Raw genomic sequence first — 21,129 nt, forward strand, 5'->3', positions numbered from 1 at the left:
ATTTTAAACGTAGTCATTGAATGTATGATTGGTTCATTTAAATTTCATTAACGACAAATTAAAGGACTTCACGTTACATTGTATAGCCTTTTTATATGCCCCTGAATGTATACACTTATTTTGAAGCACCCTCCATGGCACAGTGTGACTTCATTTGGGTCACGTGAGAGGTTGTTGGCTTGTGATTGGTGTGTCCAGGGTGTTTATCTGCTTTCGCCCAATGATTCTCCATTATCAATCTAGTGATAAAAAATGGTTGGATTTCAAACCATACAGTTCTTGTATTTACTGCACTACACTATGAATTTAAAATGATACTTTTTAATCACAATTTAGTGTGGTAGTTGTCCAGTTGGGAACATGAATTAAATACTGTCTATGGTTGGCAGGGGGAAATATGTAGAAAATTACTTTAATAGGGAGCAGCACTAGGTGGCGACATGTTCCCGTGCACTATTTTCATGTTTTCTTGAAGCCCACTAAAGAAGAAGCTCATAACCCGTGTGCTCATAACGCCTAGCTTTCTACTTGAATAACTTTTACAATAATAATACATAGGGTTAATAAGAACTACAGCCCTCTAAAGCGACAGAACCCGTGACCATGAGCGGTTAATATGGATTCTGTGGTGTTTTTTTTGTTTAACTGTGGAAATGGTTTGTTCTGAGTTGTGTTTATATGTAGCTGGAGAGCTAACTCGTCCACATGCAGTCTAGTATTTTAGATCCCTTACTTTCATATTAAAAGTTCGGTCTTCATTTTTTGGATTGTATATATTAAACTTGGGGGCCACTATGTCGGTTTATAGTCCTTTTTTGAGGCTGCTGGTGGTGAGGAACACAGTAAAATTAAGGCTGTGTAGAAAGGTCACTACCTGGTCACCTGTTGGAGCTGCTTTCAACACACAGACCCTGCTAAGGAGTGACCTCTTCAGAAAAAATGTGGTAGGAAAACCTATGGACTATCATCATTTATACCCATATATTTAAATGGGAAGTCCAGTTTTTAACACTTCTGCTTTATTCACTTGTTGAGATGTAAACACTCAGGGAGGTTTGCTGTGGTGTTGAATTGTGAAGAAAACTCAATTTTTTTTCACTTTTTATTATCATAGGAACCTGAAGTTGTGACTATAACAAAACCAAAAGGTGTTTGGTGTCTGTTCCCACTTGTGCAGACCATTATTTCTCACTGTAATTATCTAGAACAGCACATTTACACTAAAGTCACCCTATGGTCATATGTTAAACCCCTAAAACCCCTTCTCTGTTCATCCAAATTATATATTATAAGTTGTTCCCACAAAGAATGCTTAAGGACTTAACATGGGTTTACTTCCATACCTTCGCTTTACTTAAGAACACGCAGATATTTGAATTTGTAATTAGAACCCACCTATATACCTTCACCTGTCACCCATTCAGCATAAATGTAGTAATGTTCCCAAATTTAATCCCAATTTCTAGTCATTGTGAATTTCACCTGAAAGCCAATACACCCTTAAACTTCCGATTCTACAAAGCTTAGTTTGTGACCACTTCTTTTTATAAACAGCCACTAACAGAGTGTCATTGGATATCTCAACAGTCTTTGGTGATTGTGCAGACATCGGTGCTCTCTGTTAGCCAGATTTTTCTTCGATCTACACATAGGGTCTGTTTGGTGTTCCTGAGCTGAGCTGCACAGAGGGGTTTGAAGTAATACAGGAGAGAGCTCTCCTGGAAACTGAACAGCTGGTGGAGAGAGCCTGCATTAATCCACCTAGTGCTCTGACTGTGGAGACATTCGACAAACTCTCAGACAGTTTATGCAGAATCGCTGATCTGGTAATATTCAAATTTTATGTGTTGACTTGATTAGTGTCAGTCAAATGAGTACCTATAAAGCAATATGACATATTACATCCATGTTATCAACTAAAAATGAAATAGTTTCACTTACTGTTTTTATATGAAAGAGTATTAATTATAAGTATAAAAATCCTGTTTGTTTGTTTGTTTTTTATAGGCAGACTTTATCAAGGTTGCACATCCAGACCCTCTGTATCGAGAAGCAGCAGAGAAGACTTGCATTAAGATTGGTACCACAGTGGAGAAGTATGTCTGGTTTTCATTCATTTCACCTTTTTAAAACTTAGAGCAGTGGTTCTCAAATTGTGGAACATGTACACAAGAAACTGCTCAGCTGAAGGAAAACACGTCAAGATGTTAAGAGTCCTTAAGCACTGTTTAATACTAAGCACTGTGCCTCCTTCATCTATTGATACAAGCACCAAGAGCCATGGTGGGCACATGCTCCAGGTGCTTCGCTGTTTTGTGGTATTGGTCTAAGAAGAGAATCACTGGTTTAAAGCATTGACGTTTGTGGTGTGTTTTTGTTGATTTGCTTTTTCATTCATACAGGCTTAACACAAATGTGGAATTATGTAAGAGTTTAAAAAATCTGTTGGATAATGAGGAGGTTATGTCCAAACTGGATCCAGAAACAAGGTTTGTTTCTTAAACATTTTAACACACTGATGTATAAATACATTAAATTAAATACATTTACAAAGAAAAGTTGGAACATTTTGTAAAATGCAATCAGAACATGATTCTGTGAAGGGTTAATACTCCTAAACATGTATATGAGTGAGAAATGTACAAACAACACGAGAGAACTATATCCTTTTTTAGTCTTGCAGTGCAAGACTAGTTATTTTATCATCTCTCATGTTTATGTTACCACATTGAAATAATTCAGGAAAAATGGAGAACGAACACCAGTGTTGATCTTCAGATGGCACTGTGTAAGATACTGTCATACTACTGAGATAAATATAACCTCATGGGTTTGGGAGTTCTTAAAAAAAAATATTGTTACATAAGAATCTGCCACTTCATCAAGAAATGCAGTCCTAAATCTCTACATACATTATACAGCCATACATTTCCATGCAGAAGAGTCCCTGTTTTTATGAAAAATGAGCATTGTTTTCCATACCAATAATTCATTCATTTATTATCTGTAAGCACTTATCCAGTTCAGAGTTGCGGTGGGTCTATAGACTACCTGGAATCATTGGGCGCAAGGCGGGAATACACCCTGGAGGGGGCGCCAGTCCTTCACAGGGCAACACAGACATACACACACATTCACTCACACACTCACACCTACGGACACTTTTGAGTTGTCAATCCACCTACCAACGTGTGTATTTGGACTGTGAGAGGAAACCGGAGCACCCGGAGGAAACCCACGCGGACACGGGGAGAACACACCAACTCCTCACAGACAGTCACCCGGAGCGGGAATCGAACCCACAACCTCCAGGCCCCTGGAGCTGTGTGACACTAGCTGCTGCACCACCGTGCCGCCCCCATACCAATAATAAAAGGGACAATTCAGACGTTTTACCAATCTCTCGTGGTCTGGGAGGTGAACCGGTGACAATGGAATTGGTGAGTTGCATATGTCAGAAAGGAAAAGTGATGCAGACTCCTGAAAAGCTGCTGTTATGTAGAAACCTTCACAGATCCTGCTTTTTGTTGCATGTTCAGAATATTTCTCAACTTTTGTGGAAATGCAGTTTGTAAATTATTTCTCAGTGTGTTATTTGAGTTCTAAGCTGAGTACTCTTAGGTGTTACCAGTTGCAGAGATTGTTGAAACTATTTGGTGATTTTAAAGGAATATCCTCTTGCAAGACATGTTTTTGAAAAATGTGATTTTATTATTTTTAATTAATTAATTATTTAATTTCTTTTTACATTAACATTTTATTAAATTTTATATCAATTGTATTTTTGGTTAATTTTCTTCTAATAAAACTAAATTTAGAACTGTTTATTTCATTTAAAATATTCCTTTCTTACTTTTGCGAAGGAGAGTGGCTGAGCTGTTCATGTTTGACTTTGAGATAAGTGGGATACATTTGGACGAAAAGCAGGTCAGATTTCTTTCATAATTGGTTTGATTTGTATTTGTCTGTTTACATTTGGATGATTAACCCTCTAGGTCATATTTGTGTGTTCATTTCCTTTGTTCTGAACCAAACAGGAAAATGATTCATTGTTACATTTTAGTCCTGGTTGGCTTTGCTTTTACACTGACACAATTACAATAAAGCCCAAATAAATATAAAACGAAGGAAAAAAAAAACGTGCTGTATTATGAGAGGTAAATCCTGCCAAAATTACATTTATTAATTATATTATAAACATTAGAATGATTATTTTGTGAGCACTTATTGGGGTTGTGTACACCTGGTGATTTTTCTACTAACTGGAAACAGAGCAAGAGGCGATAAAATGGATAAAGATGGTACACTGCTTAGAGAAGACGACATTTCTGATGCCTGATCCAAACTGTAATGGAAATGATGAGATGTTTTACTTTTGGAATTAATTGCTCCAAGTTTGCTTATGGTTTATTTTCAAAGCACTTTGTTCTCTCACAGAGCTTTTAGTGTCACATCTTGTGACTTCACGTACTGTACTTGGTAAATTTTTGTATTGTGTTCGTACTTGAAATGAACCAAACCAGAATTAATTTAGAAACGGCCAGAGATTCACATGCTTGAAAGAAAGCCTTCACACTTGCTCTAAAGAAACACACATACGGAGAAATCGCACATAGGTTCATTTTTTATTGAACCAAAGCTGACCAGTATAAACACACCCTTAATCTGAACAGATTGCAGCTATTTTTTTTAAAACCTTGTTTCTGCAAAATGACAATTTTTCAGAAGACATCCTCTAAACCTTATATCAGTTATATATAAAGTAAAATATTTATTCCAAGTAACTTTGGCTAATTTTTCTTGGTCCATTAATGATACAACAGCTGACATTATCAAATCATAAAACCAATTAAAGGAATAAAAAAAAATATAACAAACACTTAGACACCGTTTCTGGCTGTAGCAGTTGATTTTTCAATGTGACCTTGTTTTCTTTACAGAGGAAAGAGGCAGTAAACTTAAACGTTCAACTCTTGGATCTCAATAATCAGTTTCTAATGGGCTGCCATATGCCAAACAGAATAGACATGAGAGCTCTTCCGCCTCACATTCACAATCATTTCACAAGTGAAGGGAATTATATTCAGATCGGAGGACTTCATGCAGAGGCACAGGATGATCTGGTAAGTGCCAGAAATTCTTTCTATATTTAATTGAATTAGAATTGGCACATCTTTTGATATATGGCTTATATAGTGGAGAGGAAATCGTTCAAATATAAGTGCCTTATTGACATTGGACACCACTGCTGAAGAAGTTATGGTCCTCCTCACGCTCACAATAAAAACATAAACATTGTTTTTATTTTTTCAGGTTCGGGAAGTTGCCTACAGGATTTTCTTGTATCCAAATGGAGAAATGATGCAAACCCTTGAGGATTTGCTCTCATGTAGAAACAGATTGGCTCGGCTAGTTGGCTATGAGTCTTATGCTCACAGAGCATTAAAAGGAACCATGGCCAAAAGCCCAGGTAACACTACTGTTCCCAAAGGTTCTTTTTGTTTTAGTCTTGAAGGCGTTTCTTGTGGTTTACATAATCCAGGTAGTCTGTATTATTGTATACATGGAGATTAAATCAGTGATGTCCTTTTAACCTTGAATAGCACATTTTGAATTGTACCATATTTTGTTTATTGATTTGTTTTCTTTGTACTTACAGACACTGTCATGAAATTTTTACAGCTCCTGACAGACAAACTCCAAGACAGGTAGAGGTTCTCAGGGAGCTGAGGCTCGTTAACCTGATGGGAAATGTTGTCAATGTTGGAAGAAATTATTTTTATCCAAATTAGTAACTTATCTGAAGATTAAACAAATTTAAATATTTAAATTGAATTGTCTAATAGAAAATGGATTTTCTAATTCATTTCAAATCTTTTGAATTCTGTTGATAAAATTCTAATAAGATCTGCAACATCTAGGGCAGCATTTTTAAATGATCAAATAAAACCCTGATAAACTACAAAATGAAAGAGTTTTTGCTCTGCCAGCAAAACTATATTTTTGTTTTTTATTTAATTTGACACCCAAATCACTGTTTTTAGTTCAGAAGTATTTAAATACCTCATGATTTTTCACGCAATTGTGTACAAGCAGAATGGAGAGCTGTTTGTCTTACTGTCCTCATTAATCTTTAAAAGGGTGGAGTGGCAGGTTTATATTAAACGCTTGTCTTATTTACAGACAAATAATTTTTTCAAGGCGTCTTTCTCATATAAGAGGATGCTATTACTATGTAATTCCACTAGGTGTCCTTATACTCTAACTGTTGGCTCACTACTGATCGTTACTGTTTTCCTTCTGATAGATTGTGTTTTCATTGTCTAGGACCAAACAGGATTTTGAAATGATGAAAGACATGAAGAGAAAGTTCAATCCCAGAAATGCAGTAAGCACCAAACTAGCACTTTCTTTCAGTTTCATAAAGCAGCTAAATCACGAGTGTTTGAGTAACACAAGATTCATTCCATGCTCTTTACTTTCTGTAGGATGTAATGCCATGGGACCACCCATATCTAAGTGGTGTTATACGCGCTGAAAGGTGAGGTCATTTGTAGTTTAGACTAGCAGTAACTATACAGAATATCATCCTTTTATTTTGTGCTAACAGTGTTTTTTTTTATTGTATTGTATCTTTTAATGAGAGGTTTTATGAAGTACCAGAACAGAATGAAAAGAGTCTTTTTCAGTCTCAGTTGAGCCCAAGTACAGTCACCGCCCTGACCTCTGTCCAGTGAAGATTCATCAGTGTTAAACAGTGCAGGTCATTGCTTAAGCCTTTTGTTTGAAGTTTGGCTTGTAGAGTGAGGACTGCTCAGTCTCGCTTGTCTCCAGTTTATTAATGAACTGAGCTCCGCTCAGGTCTTCAGCAGAGGCTGAGCTGCACTGGCAGACAAGTTAAAGGGCTTTTATTACAGGCATTCCTGCTCTTGGGGGACTTTAAAGCTCTTTCCAACACAGGCCTTTGGGCAGCAGTTCTCTCTGAAAATGGGAGGAAAGGAAGTGCTCTTTAGTCGTTAAGACTGGGCTTTTGTTTTCATTGCTATTAGATGAGACTGAGACATTTCCGAAACATTTAAGAGCTGTCCTTAACTCAGGGTTCAAGTGATATTTTAGATTTTTATTAGGCTTTTCTTGGCTTACACTTATTCTCTACATTTAATTAAATAAGACGTCATAAGGGAATCATATACAGGGCCAGCTCTTGCTATGATTAATGGAGGGGCCCTGCCTCTGAAAACTCAGTAAAGTCTTACTTTCATTTTAATTCTGTAGTACATTTATATTGTTGTCTTTAACCAGAAAACGCTAACTACAGCAAAGACCTTCCTTCAGAGAGTCTGATCTGTGACCTGTGACCTCTGAAGCTCAGGTTAAATGCACTCTCTGGTCGTCTTAATCTCTTTTATGTAGAGTGTGTTTGAGCTGCTTAAGGTAACAAGCGTTTTAACTAGTTTTAATGGCAACCCAGTCACATGAGCTATAGCCTTAAGACTTGGTAGGGCAAGTGTATCTGATCTTGTACTACAGATTTTTATACAGTTTTTATAAATATATAATGCTCTTCTAAAATATCCCTATTGCCCCTTTTTACTCACACTGGGGTACATGTTGTAAGTAATTGATTATTGTTTTGTAAAAATGGAGAAATGTCAGGAATTGAGCATCTCCGTACTGTGGAATGCCTCGTTCAGAGTGTGTTCTCACTCTGTGCCCAGAGATTTGGGGTAGGCTTCACACACAACGCAACCCTGAAGTAGATAAGCCATTACAGACAGTGAATAAATGTATGTACTGAGTAACTTCAAGATCTGTGGTGTGGATTGGTGCTTTATATTTTGAAAAACACTTATTACTTCCTGTGATATTTTTGTGGGTGTTTTTGATGTTTTCTCTAGGTTCAACATTGAGCCCAGCCTCTACAGTCCTTACTTCTCATTAGGGGCCTGTATGGAGGGTCTGAACAGTCTTTTTACACAGCTCTATGGTGTGTCACTTCTGGCTGAACAGCCCAAAGCTGGAGAAGTGTGGAGTGAGGATGTACGCAAGCTGGTAAGATATCTAACCAATGCTGTTATTATAGAATACTGGAACTGGAATGACTATCTCTTTTAATATATTTAAAATGGTAAAGAGCAATGGATGTATATTATGAGATACCTGATTGTTTACACTGATATCTGATCTGCAGTTTTGAATTATGCCCTCAGGCTGTGGTACACGAAACTGAAGGGTTACTGGGATACATTTACTGTGACTTCTTCTACAGACCAGAGAAACCTCACCAGGTTAAATACAGTTTACCTATTCCACTGTCGTTTGTATCTGTATGCTGTCATTCCAAATGAAAGTTGAGTACCTTTTAGAGTAGATTTTTCTGAGAAAGGTTGTATGGCAAAGTGTGTTGCATTCATTAGTTTGTAATTTTTTTTCTCATCCTCTTTGCTAAAAATACATACGTTACATACAGTAACTAAACAAGGGATTATTCATTCATTCATTATCTGTAACCGCTTATCCAGTTCAGCTTCACGGTGTGTCCAGAGCCTACCCGGAATCATTGGGCGCAAGGCGGGAATACACCCTAGAGGGGGCGCCAGTCCTTCACAGGGCAACACAGACACACACACACATTCACTCACACCTACGGACACTTTTGAGTTGTCAATCCACCTACCAACGTGTGTTTTTGGACTGTGGGAGGAAACCGGAGCACCCGGAGGAAACCCACGCGGACACGGGGAGAACACACCAACTCCTCACAGACAGTTCCCTCCGGGTACTCCGGTTTCCTCCCACAGTCCAAAAACACACATTGCTAGGTGGACTGGCGACTCAAAAGTGTCCGTAGGTATGAGTGAATGTTTGAGTGTGTTGCCCTGCAAAGGACTGGCGCCCCCTCCAGGGTGCATTCCCGCCTTGAGCTCAGTGATTCCGGGTAGTCTCCAGACTCTTAAATGGATAAGTGCTTACATTTGCTTGTTTATTTTTTATGAAGTGCAACTTAGAAGAAATGAAGAATCAAATTGCTTTGTAGTCCCTTAATGAACTAAATCATGCCACTTTATGCTATGGAGCGGGTTTGCCACAAAACAGAATTATTGTAGGTGTCAATATAATGGCCGTTTCATAACATCTCCTATAAGTAATGCTCAGCTCTGTTTGCCTTTGTTCACAGGACTGTCATTTCACTATCCGTGGAGGCCGTTGCCTAGATGATGGTCAGTATCAGTTGCCAGTGGTGGTGTTAATGCTGAACCTTCCCCATCCAACTCGGAGTGCCCCTACACTGCTCACACCAGCCATGATGGAGAATCTCTTCCATGAGATGGGCCATGCCATGCACTCTATGCTGGGACGCACTCGCTATCAGCACGTGACTGGTATAATGCACAAAAAACTTGCTTTGTAAATTACACACGAAGGAGAGAGGTTTATTAGATTTCAGTTAAGTTGTATGTCAAGTTCAGTTTATTTTTACAAATAATTATCATATCAAAATTAAACAAATTAATTGCAACTGTAGTTATAATTTGAGAACTCTTAAATCTTAAAGATTTAAATGATAAAAGTCATCCTAAATCTGTATTCATAATTTTTTTTTCTACAAAGGAACAAGGTGTGCTACTGATTTTGCAGAGGTGCCTTCTATATTAATGGAGTACTTCGCCACTGATTACCGTGTTATCAACCAGTTTGCTCGTCACTATCAGACAGGACAGGTAGTTAAACCTCTAGCATTTAGAAACTCCTGCATTATTGTATGGGCTACCATCTTAACACAAGTTTCTGTTAATGCCTATTGATTCTTTAAACCTTTATTTGTCCTAGCCATTGCCACAGAGCATGGTAGCTAGACTCTACGAGTCCAAGAAGGTCTGTGGTGCTGCTGATACTCAACTGCAGGTACTCCTCCCCCTCACTGGCTTTGAAAGATCTTGTTCCTTAAATATTTAGACCATATAATCCTAAATGACAATCCAAATGAATTGGGTTGATTCAGATGTGATCCAGATGTTTTTTGAATTCCACAATGTTTTGAGAAATTCATGCTTTGGCATCGAGTCCTGGCTGATCTTTACTATTGCTGTCTCTGTTGCAGATATTCTATGCTGCATTGGATCAGGTTTATCATGGCGAGCCACAAAATCGGTCAACAACCGATATCTTGATAGATATGCAACAAAAATACTATGGCCTGCCTTATGTTCCCAACACAGTAAGTATCCAGGAGGTAAATTAGGAGCTGTTTTGTGAACTCTCTCTAATCACAAAATCATGCTCATTACGGAGCTATTCTGTGTAATTTGGTTTAAAGCCAAAATTCCTCTCAAATAGTGAACATCATAAATACCGTCATCATTCTTTTTAGTTTGCTATGTTGAATAGTAAATAAAATAAATTCTAATTTATAAAGTGTAGATTAAACAATTTTTATTCACTCTGGGAAAACTAGAGAGTATTAGGCAGGCTAAGAGTTCTAGTTTAATGTCCAGACTCTCTTTCTGAGGACAGTGCGGCTGATAAAAACCCATCATGTTCTCTTGATTTAAGCAACATTCTTTAATTAGCAGCTGACCCACATTTGCTTTGCCAAAGTATTAAATTTAATAATAACGACATTTTTATTACTGATTATTAATTTTTACAAATCTACAAATGTTGAAACTAATAATGTCTTATGCGGAAAATATAAATGATGCCAAACAGATAAACAATGCCAAACCTTTTGTTCTCTGAAATATGTTTAATCCATCAATGCGACTAAACAATACCTGTTTTTGATATTTTCCCGAGTCAGATATCCAATAACAACTAATAGGGCCCTATTATACATATTATAGGAACATTTATCTCTCTCTGGAAAGGGTAACACCCATGGAAATATGTATCAAAGGGTAAAATATCTACGGTCCCTCTACATGTCTTTCTTGCTTTTTTTTTTTTTTTTGGTGGGGGTGCCTTCTGAAATAACAAAGCAGAGGTATACTTTGAATGAACACTCCCTGGGGGGAATATTTGAAACTCTTTTTTTAGGTGCCATTTAAAGGATGAAAAGAAGAGAAAATGTTTCTTGCAGCTCCTCAGCAGCTGGAGGCTAAAGGCAGAGATGGGAGATGGCCATTTAAGGGTCCAGGGCAATCTAAAAAACACATTTGACTCTGGACCGACTTTCATAAACCCATTTGTCCTGCTCTGTAATTACATGCAGCCGTAGGGAATCTGACCTCTCCAGCACTAAATATTCCCATTTAATTGCTCCAGCCACAATGTTTTTAACATCCCTTTAAATCACAGCCCCTACTTTTTATCTGTTATAGGTCCCTCTCGGGGGAAATAACATTAATTGTGTGTGTCTTTTCTGTTTAAAGTATTTTTTTCACAGCTATGAAAGAGATACTCAAACAATCCCTTACTGCACAGAGGGGCTACCAATATGTCCGACCACTGAAAGACAGATGGGTTGTGTGTTAATTATTAGTCTAGAACCCGCTGATATTATGGAATATACATCATACAAATATTTTTTTTGCACACACCCTCACACCACATTTTTTTGATGGTTGTGGGGATCTAACTAATGATCTTCTGGTCCCAAGCCTGCTTCTCTAATGGTTAGACTGCACTTGGCTTGTATAATCTCAGTAGAGCTCAGTAGATCTCTATAGCATCTGCACATGAGCCTAAGGTCAAAAAGTACAACTCTTTGGCTATGCTTTGGTCTGTGAAGCAGTGGAACTGCATTCTCTGGAGTGATGGAGCCCCATATGTTGCTGTTAAGAGGACTTAGAAAGGCTTTTACGACAGAGTAGTTGGAAATTTTAGGGACCTATTAGAACTGATTACCAAATTCCTGTAGACGAGTATATATGCTTTTCCTTATGAGAACACCAATTGAAGGTTAACTAGTGTGTGTATCATTGTTGTGTGATCGTGGCCTGCACTAATGTTCAGTTTTCACACGTTAAGCCTGCTCTTCTAGAGCTGTTTAGAAGTTTGAAAGTCATTAGAAGCCAGATGGGAGTTGTCAGGCTGACACCCTGCAGCTTAAGCGTGTTTCACGCAGCCAGAGCAGTGTTTGAATAAGCCCAGCCTTTTCAAACAACCTGTTAGTGTCCAGCTTTTAACCCTATACACTCCCTGCTGAACTCTGCAGCTGTTGATTTTGGTTATTTAGCTCTATATGAATCCACTTCTTGGTTTCATTGTATAACGTATATTTATCCTCTGGTAAACACCTATCATACAGCTTATGCTTAGCAGCATACAGATTTTGTTTCGTAACACTATAGCATGCAATTTAACATTAATCCCAGTTTTTTTTCCCCAAGCAGGATTATATTTACTGTTGTTCTGCAGAGAAATGACTGTCTAAGCTTGTCTCCATCTCTCAGCAAAGATTTTGAACTGCTAAGCCCTTAAAACCGTAATTGAGATATCTTTGGCTAAAACATTACTCTAACTTCAGCATTGAGGACGTTGCAAAATCAATAGGATACTCTTCCATTTGTCCCCCAAATAGGTTAGACCTGCTTTTCTAGACCTGAAAAGTTTTGTGATTTATAAACATTAAACAAACCTATTACAGTTAATGGAGAACAGACAAAATGGAGATGTAGGTAAACAACATGATTCTTAATCAGTAATAAGGCAATGCTATATCTGAAGGCTTTTTAAAATTTAATAAATGAGGGAATTTAGCCTGAATCATCTACATTTAGCATAGTTATATTTATATTTATATAAATTCCTCTCAAATAGTGAACATCATAAATACCAACATCATTCTTTTTAGTTTGCTATGTTGAAAAGTAAATAAAATAAATTCTACTTCATAAAATGTAGATTAAACACGTTTTATTCACTCTGGGAAAACTCTGAGAATTAGACAGGCTAATTTTTTCATTTTTGTTATGTATAGGCATGGCAGCTGAGATTCAGTCACCTCGTAGGCTATGGAGCAAAGTACTACTCTTACCTGATGTCTAGAGCTGTGGCCTCTATGGTCTGGAGGCAATGTTTTCATAAGGATCCATTAAACAGGTGGGTTATAGTGTGTATGTGAGATATTCTTGTTTAATTTGTTAAAAAAAAAAAAACGTGTGATTATTTACACTGAAAGCAAAATTTGCTTGAAAATCATCCCCATATCAGATGTCATCAATTGGCTCAGAAAACACACCGCTGAGGCTTTATTTTGGAATCACCCACATTACCAGAGAATCAGCCTCTTTGTTTGCTTCTATATTGTCTGGTCACTTAACACCTGTTTTTCTTAAGCATATGATTTCCTGACATGCTGTACAGAAAATCACGATCTGTATTTGGGGCCAGGCTTTACTAGAACTGCTGGTGATGCAGGCTTTCTGATCTAAATGTGTGCGTGCCGGTTCTATCTCAGGGAAACTGGAGAACGCTACCGGCAAGAGATGCTGGCCCATGGGGGTGGGAAGGAGCCTATGTTGATGGTGGAAGGTAAGCTTACTTTTAACCCTGGAGGGATTGACTGTAAAGGTCATTAACAAATTGGCATGCTTTACAAAGGTGAATCAGATTATTCAGTAGAGCTGCAAATTTTATACTGTTCATATTGATATCGGAATTATATCATATCGACCAAAATTAAGAAGTATATCGTGATTTAAACTTTGCCCATATATCCAGCCCTAGCTTCTAAACGTTGACTTGTTGTAATAGCCAAACATTACACAGTTTCAAAATAGCTGTCATTATTGTGCAAAATAAATAATAAGGAAATACTAATAGCTACTTACTAAAATTTGAGCTGGTGATCTGTAAGGAGAATCACAGAAATTCTTTACAGCTTTTTGTCAATGCTACAAAATGAAATATATAGCATATTTACATATTTTTCATTTCTATGCTGGCTTAAAAATATAAGCATTTATTATTGTTTTAACTTATAATGGTACAGATTCGTTGTGACAGTGGACATATTTTTAAGCTTATAATTTGGATAATTATGGAAATAATTGTGTGATTCCTGGTTTCTCATACTCAGTAGTGACTGCCTCAGTGTAGACTGTCCCGTGTAGTGTAGTTTCCCATCATTCACATGTCTGTAATTACAAAAACACCACAGGCTCCACGGGTTCTAAAGTGTCTGAAGTATTATGACTTCAACATGCTGCAGTTTTAGGTAAAACAGTAGCCATGTCATTTTGTTATATTTTTATTGGTCATAAAATATTGGTTTTCCTATTTGTGGTTATGGATCTAGCAGAAACAATTTTAGCCAGTGTAATTTCCTTCGCCTTAATAATGTATCAACAGATGGATGTAATATGGAAAATCTACATCACATCTACATTCTCTGGGGCTCTGATGCTCTAGTTAAAGGAAAATCTGCAATATCTTATGCAGGCCCGTATTAGCTGTAGTTCACAATTTTAGAGTATTATGTTTCCACTGTAAAACAGTTTGTCTCCATTTAACTTGAGCTCACCCATTCTTTTATAACATTGCTTCATAGCAGCATCTTGTGTAAAGTTCCTACGAAGTATATCCTGCTATTTTTTACTTTGTTGTCAAGCCCAAGATTCTGCAGCAACCCCACTGAGAACAATATAGCGTGTTCACTTTCCCCTAAACCAACCTAACTGTTTTCCATACATAGTAGACTGGCTATAGGGCTTCGGTTTCACCCAGCTCCAGTGTGCCTGCCTTCCACTGTGGCTAAAGTGGAATTGGAGCCACCCTAGAGAGACTAGAGCACAGTTCTGCACCAATTCCTGACTGGCTTCCAGGCCATCGGTGCTGAAAAGTCCTGGCCGGATTAGAGAGCGTCTCGGGGAGATGAGAGTGATCGACTGAGGCCTTGCTGACTGAAGTTTCTGTTCTCCAGCCACAGGCAGCACAGAGATTCCTTTCATGAGACCAGAATAGGAGAACAATGGCCAGGCTTCTGAGATTTTATATGCTAGTAGTGTATTATATGTAGATGCATTGTGCTGAGTTGTATATTAGTGAAGTACCCACAGCATTCTTGTGGTTCATGCTGGCAAACTTGTGTTCTGCTCTTTGGAAATGAACTGGCAGGCTGATGTTTGTTCCCAGAGCTTGGTTTTATGTGGTATGGTCTCATTTATTTGTCCAAAATAGAATTGTCCATCTTTATTTATTTATTATTTATTATTTTTTTTTTGATGTGAAGATGGACTAAACTTAGATCTGAAGTCTGCAGAAGATATATTATTATTGCTATAGCAGTGTGCGGCAGAGGAGACCTGGCTTGTTCCAGAACTGTATCTAGTTGTAGTCTTCTAGCAGCTGGTTGCAGTGCCCTTGATTCACACTGTTGCTTAGTCTGAACCTGAAGTATTATTTTTAATTAGGTCTTATTGAAATATGATAGTGTATGTAGTTGATTAGGAGTGAATGAAACAAATGAAACAGTGAGAGTTGTCCATTCTACAGGGTGGGCCATTTAAATGGATACACCTTAATAAAATGGGAATGGTTGGTGATATTAACTTCCTGTTTGTGGCACATTAGTATATGGGAGGGGGGGGGGACTTTTCAAGATGAGTAGTGACCATGGTGACCATTTTAAAGTCAGCCATTTTAGATCCAACTTTTTTTTTCAATGGGAAGAGGGTCATGTGACACATCAAATTTATTGGGAATTCCACAAGAAACGTGGTTTTAACAAGTTATTTACACGTTTCTGACCACAAATTAAAATGTGTTCAAAGTGCTGCCCATTGTGTTGGATTGTCAATGCAACCCTCTTCTCTCACTCTTCACACTCTTATAGCAACACCGCAGGAGAAATGCTAGCACAGGCTTCCAGTATCTGTAGTTTTGGGTGCTGCACATCTTGATGGTATGGTGTGGTATATGGGGTATAAAGATAGTGGGGCCATTCATCATCAGTGGAAACCTCAAGGCCACTGGATATGCGAAATTGCTACATGATGATGTGTTTTCCTCTTTATGCACCGAAGCTGGCACGTTCACTGAGTTTTTCCAGCAAGATGGTGCACCACCACATTATGGGTGTCAGTTCCGAGCATTCCTAGATGAACAGTTTCCTGGAAAGTGGATTGGTCATCGTGGGCCAGTTGAATGTCCCACAAGGTCTCCCGATCTGACCCCCTTAGACTTTTATCTTTGGGGTCATCTAAAGGCAATTGTCTATGCTGTGAAGATACGAGATGTGCAGCACCTAAAATTACGGATACTGGAAGCCTGTGCTAGCATTTCTCCTGCGGTGTTGCTATCAGTGTGTAAAGAGTGGGAGAAAAGGGTTGCATTAACAATCCAACACAATGGGCAGCACTTTGAACACATTTTATAAGTGGTCAGAAACTTGTAAATAACTCATGAAAGAATAAAGTTAAAACCAAGCACACCATTTTTGTTCTTGTGGAATTCCCAATAAGTTTGATGTGTCACATGACCCTCTTCCCATTGAAAAAAACAAAAGTTGGATCCAAAATGGCCACCATGGTCACTACCCATCTTGAAAAATTTCTCCTCTCCCTTATACTAATGTGCCACAAACAGGAAGTTATTATCACCAACCATTCCCATTTTATTAAGGTGTATCCATATAAATGGCCCACCCTGTACATTTTTACAAACATAAGCAATGAATTCCCAGTAGCTGTTGCTAGTATTTTGTACATGGATTTTATGAGCAGGTTTATATCTTAATAGCTCAGTTTACTGATGTTTTAATGTGAGTGATATGGTGTAGTACAGTGCACGGATGCTTAGAACTAGTTCTTTTCTATTAGGGAAGTGCACAGGTGTATGTTTTGACATTCTGTCCTTTTGGCTTCCTTTTATGGCATGATTTATCACCTTTAAATTATGCACTCCAGTTCAAGATTGCTCATTATAAGTGAATTAACATTTGTAAATGATTTTCATAAGCACTTGATTTGCATGCTCCGCCTCATGAATTTTATACCACACCCACCTTTTTTCCTTTCAGTCATTTGAGGCTTTTTCTGCCCCTGAACCATAATTACAGAGGCCTTGAAGAAGTGGTTTGCTTTCAGGTTGAACACAAGGTTATTGCTTACAACTCTTGACATGTTTTAAATTGTTATAAATGCAAGCAAGGCTAAAAAAAAAACAGTGGAGTAACCAGATGGTCTTTTCAGCCACAGGATGGTAGGCATTGCTTACATGTATACAACACAATGTCCAAGTAGGTTCTCTTCTGCCCACTAGGAATGGTGTAGTTTAGGTTTTCAACAGAAGCTACTTGTGAATGATATTAGAGTTGTTTTTTTAATCTAGACATGTTTGTTTTCCTAACCCATATTCTTTAACCTATTGTTAGCCCATTGTGTGTTTGCTGTATAGTGCAAACAATCAGAATCTTCAAACATGTTTCTTCAAGGTTTGACTATTGGTTGTTGCATCTAGAGCTTAAAATTTAAGCTTTACTACCTTCAGCCACCTGTTTAGGCTTTGCAGCATTCTGAATGACCAGGTCATCACTTTGTGGTGGTGAAATCTCAGTGTACCTTTAATCTTTCATGTGATTCACAAAGTCAAAACAGAACAACCTTAGTCATGTTGTACCATGTCTGGCTATGCCCAGCTAGCCCACAGTCTAGGCTGGGAAAACCTTGAGGTGTGGCAGATCCTGCAAGAGTGATACAGTTGCATTTCATGGGGATTAATGGAGGAGAGCTGGGCTCATGCTCACACTTTGATGTCATTTTTATTGTGTGATTACACCCCAAGAGACGTCATTAAGCTCAGAGCTGTCGAGCCTTGGACCAATCACGGAGATAGGCATCTTGCTTCTCTGCCTGTAAATAAATATACAGCCAATTGTAGGAAGTGTTTTTTTAAGATTACTTTTGAAAATGGATTGAGCCAGTTTTGTGATCAACCTAAGGCTAATTATTTGTTTTTTTTTAGCAAGGACTTTCTACTTATATTATGAAGTAAAGTAACTTTGGCCCTGTTTATATACAAAGAACACTTTGGCCTTTAATAATACTGTATTATGACAAGATATCGGAATTATGACTATTATATTTATTTATCATTATGATGAATTCATTTAGTTGGTTGCTTACATAATTGCAGTGTATCTGCTGAGATTTGTGAACATTTGATAAAGAACAAAACACTGTAAGTGATCCAGAATTTGGAATAAATCCTTGTAACGTTAACTTGCATTAGACGTTATAATTGCTTTTTCATCTCCTGTGTTCCCACTCAGGAGAGGTCTGTTTTGTGACAATATCCTTTGTTAAAATGTTCTTTAGCAGAGCATTTGTCATTATGTGTGATTCAGTCCTTTGAACGCCTAAAGTCTTTAAGCTGACAACTATTTTCTAAGACGAGAGAGCAGAATATATTTGGTGCTTGGCTGCAGATCCTCTCAGGAGCATGCTCAGGAAATTGCAGTTATTATAGAAAGTGATGATGACGCAGGACACAGCAGGCCTCAGAATACAGGTCAGTTCATTTTGATCCACCCCAGATTAAAAGAAGAGTTTAGCATCTGCTTGATTGTTGTTATAATTGACATTATATAATTGCAATGGCCATGATTTTCTATTATAATACAAATGTAATATTTTCATATTTCTTAGACCATTATTTACATGTTATTTTGTGTACTATATGTAATGCTCTGTCAGAACTTGTGTTTTTGAGCGTGTATGCGTGTGCGCCTGTCAGTCACTCGCTGCAGGGCAAGGTGTGAGCAAAGCCGACCCTATTGAACTGCTACGCAAATCTGTGTATTGTCCTCTACGTAACACCAACACACAATTTTAAGTCTCAGTTTAATGACATTACTTAATTTAACTATCAATGTGGATATGAATGAGTTTTATACTCCTCCTCAGGGCCAGTCTGTTTACACAAGCTGTTGTAAATCCTTTAAACAAAACATTTAATGCACTATGAAAACATAAACGTTTTTTCAAAGAGTGCATGTCTCTATAAGAAACTAAGCTGCAAAAAGACGTGAACCCCTAGTTTTTGTGATGTTATGAAACCCTTACACAACTTTAGCGCGACACATCCATCCTGATATTATAGAGGGAGTTTTTCCACAGGATGCTTTTGGATTGTTGCACAAAGGGCTGAACAATCAGAACAGAGCTTATTTACATATCAGCATTAAAATACAGTAACACAACAGTTGAATTAAGAGACGAATTATGACCATGAACCTTCACCACATTAACTTATACACAGGCCCTGGAAAATAATAAGATATAGGACCTTTTATTGGAGAAGTGTGGCAGTCACTATTTGAGCCATGCAAATTTAAACCATGTTCAAAGCTCCTGTGAATGATTCTAAAACCACACTATGGTGGATGATTCTTTCTTTTTTATGCTAGTGGTTCTTTATAAGAGCTGGTTATTGTTGGTGTCTTTAACAGTCTGTGTCTCTGAATGTGGGTTGTGTATGTGTATGCGTGTGTGTGGAGGTGACCCATGCAGGAAAGAGGGGGTGGGGAGGAGGGCCTATTTACATTGGCAACACTACAAGGGGAAATGAGCAGACTTCAAAGCGTGAGAGCAGTGGAATTGTAAAATGAGTGCATACACAGTTCAGGAGGCAACACACACTGACTCCTGAAGCCCAGAGAATCTCTCGTCTCGCCAGTGAGGGGGCAGGTTCGCAGGTGTGTGCGAGAGAAAGAACATTCACCTCTGAATAGTACTGTATTCATTCGGTGTAGCAGATTGAACATGTGTGTTCTATATATTTGGGTCAATTTATTTGTCCTTTACCGTGTATTTGTGTTCTATTTGCTCTACAGTACTGTAGAATTTATCATGATGGTTTGGGATGTTGTTATAGGAGAAATTTGAAATAAAAATTAACTTTGGGCTCTGTGGTATATACAAGTCATTTTTGGTCTCTTGGCAATAACTTCCAAGATATTCCTGTAGCAGTTAGTACTGTCACTGTCTAATGTAGCAAGATTAAACATAGGTGACACTCCATCTAACACGTGAACTTAATCAGGTGGCCAATCACACACACAGTGTAAAATCTCCATAGTATAGCAATGGCCAATAACATGGGTGCTTTGATGCAACTGCACAAGGTCAGGGTCACTTTGCCCGATGTCAAGTGTTGACTATTGAGCACTGAAACTGTGGTCTCTAGAGTGATGCAGCACTGTCCAATACCTTGGTTAGAGTGATGTCTGAGATCAACATCAAGTAACTGATTAAATCCTAATAGCAAGTGTGATTTGACTCTGATTTTCTTGTGCAGGCATGTTGCAGAAAAGGCCTACCACACAGGACTTTGTCGATGCCTTAGTCTCGGACTTAGACCCAGACTTTGAGGCCTTCATCATGGACTCTGAGGGCTAGACTACATTACCGTCTTTCCTCCATAACAAAGAAGAAAGGGAGTCTGTCAGGTGGAATCAGATGCTGGTGTGCATTGTTGAAACAACCACAAACAGAATGGACTTCACTGCGTGTATCTGTTGCCACAGTATATATTCTGCACTAATTATACCTCATTCTTTAGACTAAATGAAATAAAGTTCAATGGAATTGCCAGTGTAGGATGTGGAAGATGCATCAGATAATTTTGTATTTTGTTAATTTATGTGCAATAAAGTATAGAAATAAATAAATATTTTAACCCAAAAGTAAGCAGACATGTTCACACTGTGTGTGTTTGTGTATTCGTTCTGTCTGTTCAACCCCAGTGCTCTGTTGATCTGTGTTCATGCCTAATACAAGTCAGTGTTTTCTTAATACAGCATTCCACAGTTCACAGATCATTTGTCAATTCAATTTCTTGAATTTTAAGCCGTGTTTAATATCAGTCTCGGAGCCGCAAGGTTCCTTCATCCGTTTGATATCTGCCGCTTTCTCAACCCACAGCCACTGAGACATGTGACCACAAATTCCCTGCTCACTTGTTTTCTCCAGCTTCAGAGTACCTGTGGAATGTTGGCCAAATTCCCCCAAATTGCCTTGATGGTTATGGATTTTATTATGGAATGCTTCTGGGAAGAGTGTCCTGGGGATTTCCATCACATTTTTAGATAATAACTGGGGACAAAGCTCCTGCTGGAAAACAAGACTGTACCTAACATCATGATGTTATATATAAACTGCAATTCCTAAGTAGATTTAATTATTT

The 21,129-nt window shown here is 38.0% G+C and overlaps 1 protein-coding gene across 1 annotated transcript; it reads left to right on the forward strand.

Moving 5' to 3' along the window:
* The first annotated feature begins 450 nt into the window (after positions 1–450).
* mipepa (mitochondrial intermediate peptidase a) lies at positions 451–21,070 on the forward strand. Its single transcript, XM_066666085.1, has 19 exons — positions 451–944; positions 1,653–1,826; positions 2,008–2,096; positions 2,403–2,489; positions 3,864–3,927; positions 4,941–5,123; positions 5,314–5,470; positions 5,660–5,708; positions 6,328–6,388; positions 6,489–6,541; positions 7,899–8,052; positions 8,211–8,288; positions 9,179–9,383; positions 9,613–9,722; positions 9,832–9,906; positions 10,103–10,219; positions 12,923–13,044; positions 13,403–13,476; positions 20,242–21,070. Exons 1-19 carry the CDS (start codon positions 795–797, stop codon positions 20,340–20,342), a joined length of 2,103 nt encoding a protein of 700 aa, XP_066522182.1. The 5' UTR covers positions 451–794; the 3' UTR covers positions 20,343–21,070.
* The last annotated feature ends 59 nt before the right edge of the window (positions 21,071–21,129 follow it).

Source organism: Hoplias malabaricus, chromosome 1 (assembly GCF_029633855.1).
Source record: "Hoplias malabaricus isolate fHopMal1 chromosome 1, fHopMal1.hap1, whole genome shotgun sequence".
NCBI lineage: Eukaryota > Metazoa > Chordata > Actinopteri > Characiformes > Erythrinidae > Hoplias > Hoplias malabaricus.

What these genes read in the sequence shown, in the direction of transcription:
- mipepa (XM_066666085.1), top strand. Translation starts at nt 795, where the DNA reads ATGTCGGTTTATAGTCCTTTTTTGAGGCTGCTGGTGGTGAGGAACACA. An exon ending in ACAGACAAACTCCAAGACAG is followed by an intron (nt 5,709 to 6,327) that starts GTAGAGGTTCTC and finishes TTCATTGTCTAG; the next exon opens with GACCAAACAGGATTTTGAAA. An exon ending in TGCCTTATGTTCCCAACACA is followed by an intron (nt 10,220 to 12,922) that starts GTAAGTATCCAG and finishes TGTTATGTATAG; the next exon opens with GCATGGCAGCTGAGATTCAG.